Raw genomic sequence first — 6,721 nt, 5'->3', positions numbered from 1 at the left:
CAGTGAGCCCCGGGCATGGGGGGCCACACAGCTGCCACCACCCTGGGATCCTGTGTGGTTAAACCCCAGCTGCAGTTGAGAAGGCTGAGTGCCCAAGGATTGACGCTTCTGAACTGTGCTGGAGAAGACTCTTGGGAGTGCCTTGGACTGCAAGGAGACCCAACCAGGCCATCCTAAAAGAGATCAGTCCTGGGTGTTCATTGGAAGGACTGATGCTCAAGCTGCAGCTCCAATCCTTTGGCCACCTGATGCGGAGAACTGACTCTTCGGAAAAGACCCTGATGCTGGGGAAGATTGAAGGCAGGAGAAGGGGACGACAGAGATGGTTGGATGGCATCACTGACTTGATGGACCTGACTTTGAGCAAACTCTGGGAGTTGGTGATGGACAGGGAGGCCTGGTCTCCCACCTGGAGACCCCATGGTCTGCTCGCTGACCGCCCCTCAAGGCCTCTCTGCTGAGACATGAGACCAGCGCCTCTGTGTCCTGATTTTATTGTCCGCAGCGGAAATGCCCGACGGAAAAACATAATCGCGCGTATTCGGCTGTGCAAAAGAGAGGATAGTGCTTAAGTACAAATGGAGACATGATTTTCTTAAATAAATACTTAAACACGGGTCGGTCCTACAAGCACCTGGAGTCTAGGTCTGGTGTGCGGAGCTGCCTCGACTGTGGACCCACGGAGACCCCCCCGATTGCCCTCTCCCCCCACCCCAATCAACGCGTGGACCCAGGGCCGATGGTCCGCCGGCGAGGAGCCCCCGGCACGGGGTGGCCCGGCCCCGGCGGGGACGCTGGAATTTCTCGAAGTCGGTGGTCCGTCACAGTGAGGGATGGCGCTAGGCGGTCGCGGCGGGCGGGCGGGCGCCTAGATGACCTTCTTGAGCTCGTCGTAGAGGACCAGCACGAAGGCGCCGCCCATGCCGCGCAGAACGTTGGACCAGGCGCCCTTGAAGAAGGCCTTGCCGCCCTCGTCCTTGAGGATCTTCCGCCAGCAGTCCACGGTGCCCTTGTACATGATGTCGGCTGTGGGGAGACGGCGGGGTCACGGTGCGCTCGGACACGGCCCCGGGGAGACCCGGCACAGCTGCTGAGCCCCGGGCTGCCATCTGCGCGCCAGGAGGAGCTCTGAGCCATTTAGACGTGGCTCTGGGCACGCGCTCTCGGGAGGGGATCAAGCCCAGGACGCCACCCCCCACGAGGCCCAGGGACGCCAGGTCAAAGACCGAGGGAGCTGCGGGCACGGACGGGCGCCCACGGGGGACCCCCATATCAGATCACAGGGTACCGGAAGGGCCCTGTGCCTGCCCCGCCCCATCCGCCCCCACGAGGCCCGGCTGCTTCTCTCTGGGACCAGACGCTGGCCCCCGCCTCTGCAGGAAGACACATGGCCGCCGCCGGGGCCCCAGCACCTCCCTGAGCCCGTCAGCGCTCCCTGAGCGGGCCGGCGTGTCCTTCGCGCACCACCCCCCACCCCGAGCCGAGCGGAGCCGATACCTCCTTTGCGCCCCGACTGCATCATCATGCGCCGCCGCACGGTGTCGAAGGGGTAGGAGACCACGCCCGCCACGGCCGTCACGGTCTGCGCGATCATCCAGCTCACCACGATGTGCGTGTTCTTGGGGTCGGGGAGCATGCCTGCGGGGGCGGGGGGCACGGGGTGAGGCCCCGGGGCCGCCCACACCTCCGCATGCAGTTCCCAGCTCCACGGGGACACCAGCCGGATCGGACTGGCGTCAGCACGCGCCCCGCCAGCCGGTGGGACGGGCCCAGCTGCCGAGGAGGGGACGCTCGACACCTGCTCCACTGCAGAGGGTACCAGCCGGCCAGGCCTCCGGGGCGGCTCACCTACAGGGACTGAGATCGTGGTGGAGCCCACACCCCAACCAGAGGATGGAACTGCACGTATCAGAACGCTACCGTCTCTAACTGTAGGTATGTACAGGAAATCAAATCAAACACTTTACAGATAAAACCTAGGTCAGAGAGAAACACTCTAACTCACTACAACTGGGGTCCCTTTAAGAACAGGTCAGGGCAGAGACACACACAGGGACTCGCAGCAGGCCGTCCACACGCCCAGGAGAGAGGTCTCAGGAGGAACCCGCCCCGCCCACACCTGGGTCTGACTCCAGCCTCGAGGACAGGGAGCAATAAAGCTGGGCTGCTTAAGCTGCCTTTCTGCGCTATCTGCCCAGGCCAACCAGGAATTCCTCCTATCAACGGTGATGAATTTACATGTTGTATTTCTAACTCTCAGGAGCTTAGAATGTAGCTGTCTTTGGAGACCCGCCGGAGGCCAGGGTCTTTCAAGAGAGAATGAAGGTGAAATGAGGTCACCGGGCGTGTCCTCAGCCGCCTGGGTTCTGGGGTCAGACAGACACACCCAGAGGGAGAAGCTCAGGACTCACGGAGTCCGCAGGCCCAGGAGAGAGCCCCGCCCACACCTGGGTCTCAGCCTCCAGCTGCCAGGGCTGGGAGCCCACAGCTATCAGCAGCTGAGGTGCCTACGCCCTCCCCCAGGACTAGGCCCCTGCCCCCAGGGAGCAGAAGGCCCCGGCCCTCCCGGGTGCCACCCCCGCCGCAGCCGCCAGCAGGGAGCTCACCCTTGGCGGTGTCGTAGATGCCGAAGTAGGCGGCGCGGTAGATGATGATGCCCTGCACCGACACGTTGAAGCCCTGGTACAGCCCGCGGATGCCGTCGGACTTGGTGATCTTCACCAGACAGTCTCCCAGGCCCCTGAACTCGCGCTCACTGCCCGACTTGCCCACGTCGGCCGCCAGGCGGGTTCGGGCGAAATCCAGCGGGTAGACGAAGCACAGGGAGGTGGCCCCGGCCGCCCCGCCGGAGGCCAGGTTGCCCGCAAAGTACCTCCAGAACTGCGTGCGCTTGTCCACGCCCCCCAGGAAGATCTGCTTGTACTTGTCTTTGAAAGCGAAGTTGAGCGCTTGCGTGGGGAAATAGCGGATGACGTTGGCCAGGTTGCCCCGCCAGAAGGACAGCACGCCCTGCTCCTTGGGGATACGCACGATGCAGTCCACGATGCCCTTGTACTGCTTGTCGGCCGCGATCTGCTTGCTCGCGTGCTGTACCTGGGGGGCGGCGGAGGGAGACACAGGGCTTTACCGGGGGCCTGGGCACACCGCCAAGACTTAGAGGAGATTCTGGTGAAGCTCAGACAGCTCTGAGCCACTGCTCCAAAGAGGTGAGGGAAAGGTCGGTATGGATGAGATTCTGGTCAACAGAAGTTCACACGAGCTAGCACGTATTTTCGCAGAGCGTTTCTTAGTCTCAAGGAGCATTTGTCACCGTGAAGGCTTTTAATGCTTTTTCAAACATGACAGACAGGGAAGCTTGGCGTGCTGCAGCTTGGGGCGGGGGTGAGGGGGAACAGGGCTTCTTCACCCAGGGCCTCAAGCAGGCCTCCATGACCACTTATAAAAAATACACAACCTGAGAGTGGGGAGTTAAGATCTGGGGCAAAACGAGGACTACACCCCCGGGGGAGAGCACTTCGGATAGCTGAGATTGCTCCAAAGAGCAGAGACTGGATGGGATTCTGGTCAATGGGAAGTTCACAGCGCAAGCACAAATTTTCGCAGAGCCTGTCTCATAGCCTCAAGGAGCATTCGTCACCGTAAAGGTTTTTAGGCTTTTCTAAACATGATGGACAGGGAAGCCTGGCGTGGTACAGTCCATGGGGTCGGCAATGATGCGACACGACTGACCGACTGAACTGAAACATGAGGTGGGCAAGCAAAAAGTGGGCTCACCATCAGCCACTGGAAACATCTGTCTGATGACCTGGCCTGTCACTTTTTCCCAGAACCCGCATGCCTCACTCCTGCTCTCCACCCTGAAGTCCTTTCACGGGGTTTGAAGGTCAGCAGCACCTGATTTAATACTCATAGAGACGGCTCAGACGGTCAAGAATCACCCTGCAATGCAGGAGACCCGGGTTTAATCCCCGAGTCAGGAAGATCCGCTAGAGGAGGGCATGGCAACCCACTGCAGTATCCTTGCCTGGAGAATCCCATGGACAGAGGAGCCTGGCGGGCCTACAGTCCATGGGGTCGCAAAAGTCGGCGGACACGACTGACCTACTACCGCTTCCAAAGGTAGACAGCAGGTGCCCACAAGAGCCAATTTGCACTTGACACCTGCAGAGGTCACCAACGACAGACGTCGCCTTAACAAGACATTTACACGGGGCCTTTAAGCTATCCTAGCATCCTTCCTGAGGAATCCTATTTTCTTTAGGGGCTGCAATCACATCGCAACGCTAATTTCACTGGCTCCCCATTTGTAAACAGACCAGCGCAGTTTATTCTGCGTCAGACCCGCGCAATCAAGTGCGAACAGTGGGCAAGAGGGCAAGTACAACTACGAGAACTAAAGATCTTCCCCCGTCCACGGCCCAAGGGCACGGGACCCTACCCGCAGCCTCGCAGGGTCCGTCCACGCGGCTCTCCCCGCGCACATGCGCACCCCAACTCTGCAGGCCCCAGGGCGCACGCGCGGAGGCCGCCCCCGCCGGCCTCCCGACGCGCATGCGGCCCCTCGCGCCCCAATGCGGACGTACGGTCATCCCCGCCGGCCGCCCCCCGCGCATGCGCTCCCTCGCGGCGGTGCCCACGTGACGCGACCCCCCGGAAGCCAGCCGGGTCGGCCGCGCGCGGACAAAGCCGCGCGGCCTCCCCGCTTCCGGTCCCGGGGTCGCGCGCGCCCCCGAGCTCCCCGGGGCCTGGCGCCGGCGGCTGCGCGCCAGCAGCCTGACACGCACCTGCAGCAGCAGCTTGACGCGCTCGATCGGGGCAACGGCAGTCTTGGAGATGGCGGCGGCGATGCCCCCGGCCAGGAAATCCTTGGCGAAGGAGATGGCCTGTTCCGTCATGGCGGCGGGCGGAGAGCGGAGCGGAGGCGCAGAAAAGCAGAGAGAGAGCCGGAGGGTGGGCACCGTTGCCTCAGCCCTGCCGCCGCCGGGACCGAAAGGACGGGGCGGCCACCGCGCAGCCGCTAAGGAGCCCGCGCCCCGCCTCCCGGCCCCCGCGCGCCGCGCCCATTGGCTGCGCCGCCCCTCGGGCCCCGCCCCCTAGACGCGCGCCCCGCCCCCGCGTGGGTTGCCGGGAGCGGCGCGGCTCCCCGCCCCGTGGGTCCGTACGGCCGCGCCCATTGGCTGCGCCGCCGCCCCGGCCCCGCCCCCTGAGCGCGCGCCGCGCCCCCCCGCGGGCTGCCGGGAACTGCGCCTCGCCCCGCCCTGCGGCCTCCCGTGCGCCTCGCCTATTGGCTGCGCCTCCACGCAGGCCCTGCCCCCTGGCCCGCGCGTCTCACCGCGGGGCATATCGGGAGCCGCGCCCCGCCCCTGCGCCAAGCGTTCCCGGGGCGGGTCGCAGTGGGGTGCGTGGCGGCCACTTTGACCTTTTCAAGGTCATGCTTGGCCTGGCGGCGGCGACGGACAACAACGTCGTAGGGGACCGGCCGGGCTTTGCGGAGCCCCGCGCCCTCTCTTCTCCCAATCGTAGCACCGTACGCTCGGATCCCCAGGCTCGTCCAGTCTGGCCGGTCCGATCGTTGGGGCCCCGGCTCCGCGCCGCAGACCCCCGAGTCCCGCCCGCGACCCCCACCCCCCAACCCAGCCCCCCCGAGAGGCCCTGATGACCCCTGGCGGCCTCCAGGCCCCGCCTCTCCCCGAGGGACGAGCGATGCAGTCTGGGTTCTGACCCAGCGTACGAGACCGCCCCGAACCCCGGCCGGCCCGGCTTCGGAGCAGTGTTTGCCTGAGCCCAGCCCGGGAGACCCGGGTCCGCCCACAAGAGTGTCCCCGGAGGACCCGGGGTCCCCCAACCCTGACGACTCTGGGTACATTTGGGGGTCCCGGGATGGAGGAGGTCCGGCTGTCTTTCCAGGGCCCAGTGGGGCCCAGACTCGGGGTGTCCCTGTCAAGCCGGGCACTGCGACTTGGCGGCGGGGTGTGGGGGGGGTGTCTCCTAGAAGAACAGAGGCATGTGTGCTGGTTTCACAAGCTCACTGACAGGTGCACTCACGTGTGTGAATACGTGTGTCTACAGACATGCACACGTATGCAGCCATTGCACATGCCCACGCGCAGACATGTGACATACCACACGCGGCAGTATAGGCCCCCTGCCTCCAAGAGCGTGTCCGGAGACCTTGATGTTTGGAAGGCCTGAACGCCTTATGCATGTGGTGTTTGCTCAGTCGTGTCCGACCCTTTGTGACTGTGGAATAAAAAAAAAAAGTATAACTTAAGACTTGTGAGTTAAGTTTTATTTGGGGCAAGATGAGGACTGCAGCCTTGGGAGGCAGCATCACAGATAGCTCTGAGAGACTGCTCCAGAGCCGCAGTGGGGGAAAGTCAATATATGAGGTTTTGGTGAAGGGGGAGTTCAATGCCACGAAACAGTTTACAAACGGTTTTTGTTAGTCATGAGGATCTGATGTCACCGTGAATGGATTTAGTGCTTCTCTAGGTATGAAGGACTGATGTTGAAGCTGAAAGTCCAACCCTTTGGCCATCTGATGGGAAGAGCTGACTTCATTTGAAAAGACCCTGATGCTGGGAAAGATTGAAGGCCGGAGGAGAAGGGGACGACAGAGGATGAGATGGATGGCATCACTGACTCAATGGGCATGAGTTTGAGTAAACTCCAAGACTTGGTGATGGACACGGAGGCCTGGCATGCTGCAGTCCATGGGGTC

The 6,721-nt window shown here is 63.0% G+C and overlaps 1 protein-coding gene across 1 annotated transcript; it reads right to left on the bottom strand.

Annotated features, from left to right (window-relative positions):
- Nucleotides 1–477: 477 nt before the first annotated feature.
- SLC25A6 (solute carrier family 25 member 6) lies at nucleotides 478–5,060 on the bottom strand. Its single transcript, XM_061408289.1, has 4 exons — nucleotides 4,785–5,060; nucleotides 2,607–3,093; nucleotides 1,498–1,638; nucleotides 478–1,026 (listed from the first exon to the last, which is right to left on the bottom strand). The coding sequence occupies exons 1-4, from the start codon at nucleotides 4,893–4,895 to the stop codon at nucleotides 869–871; spliced, it is 897 nt and encodes a 298-aa protein (XP_061264273.1). The 5' UTR covers nucleotides 4,896–5,060; the 3' UTR covers nucleotides 478–868.
- Nucleotides 5,061–6,721: the final 1,661 nt, after the last annotated feature.

This window comes from Bos javanicus, chromosome X, assembly GCF_032452875.1.
Source record: "Bos javanicus breed banteng chromosome X, ARS-OSU_banteng_1.0, whole genome shotgun sequence".
NCBI lineage: Eukaryota > Metazoa > Chordata > Mammalia > Artiodactyla > Bovidae > Bos > Bos javanicus.
Note: the sequence above shows the minus strand (reverse complement) of the source record. Positions and strands in the feature narration are given on the sequence as shown.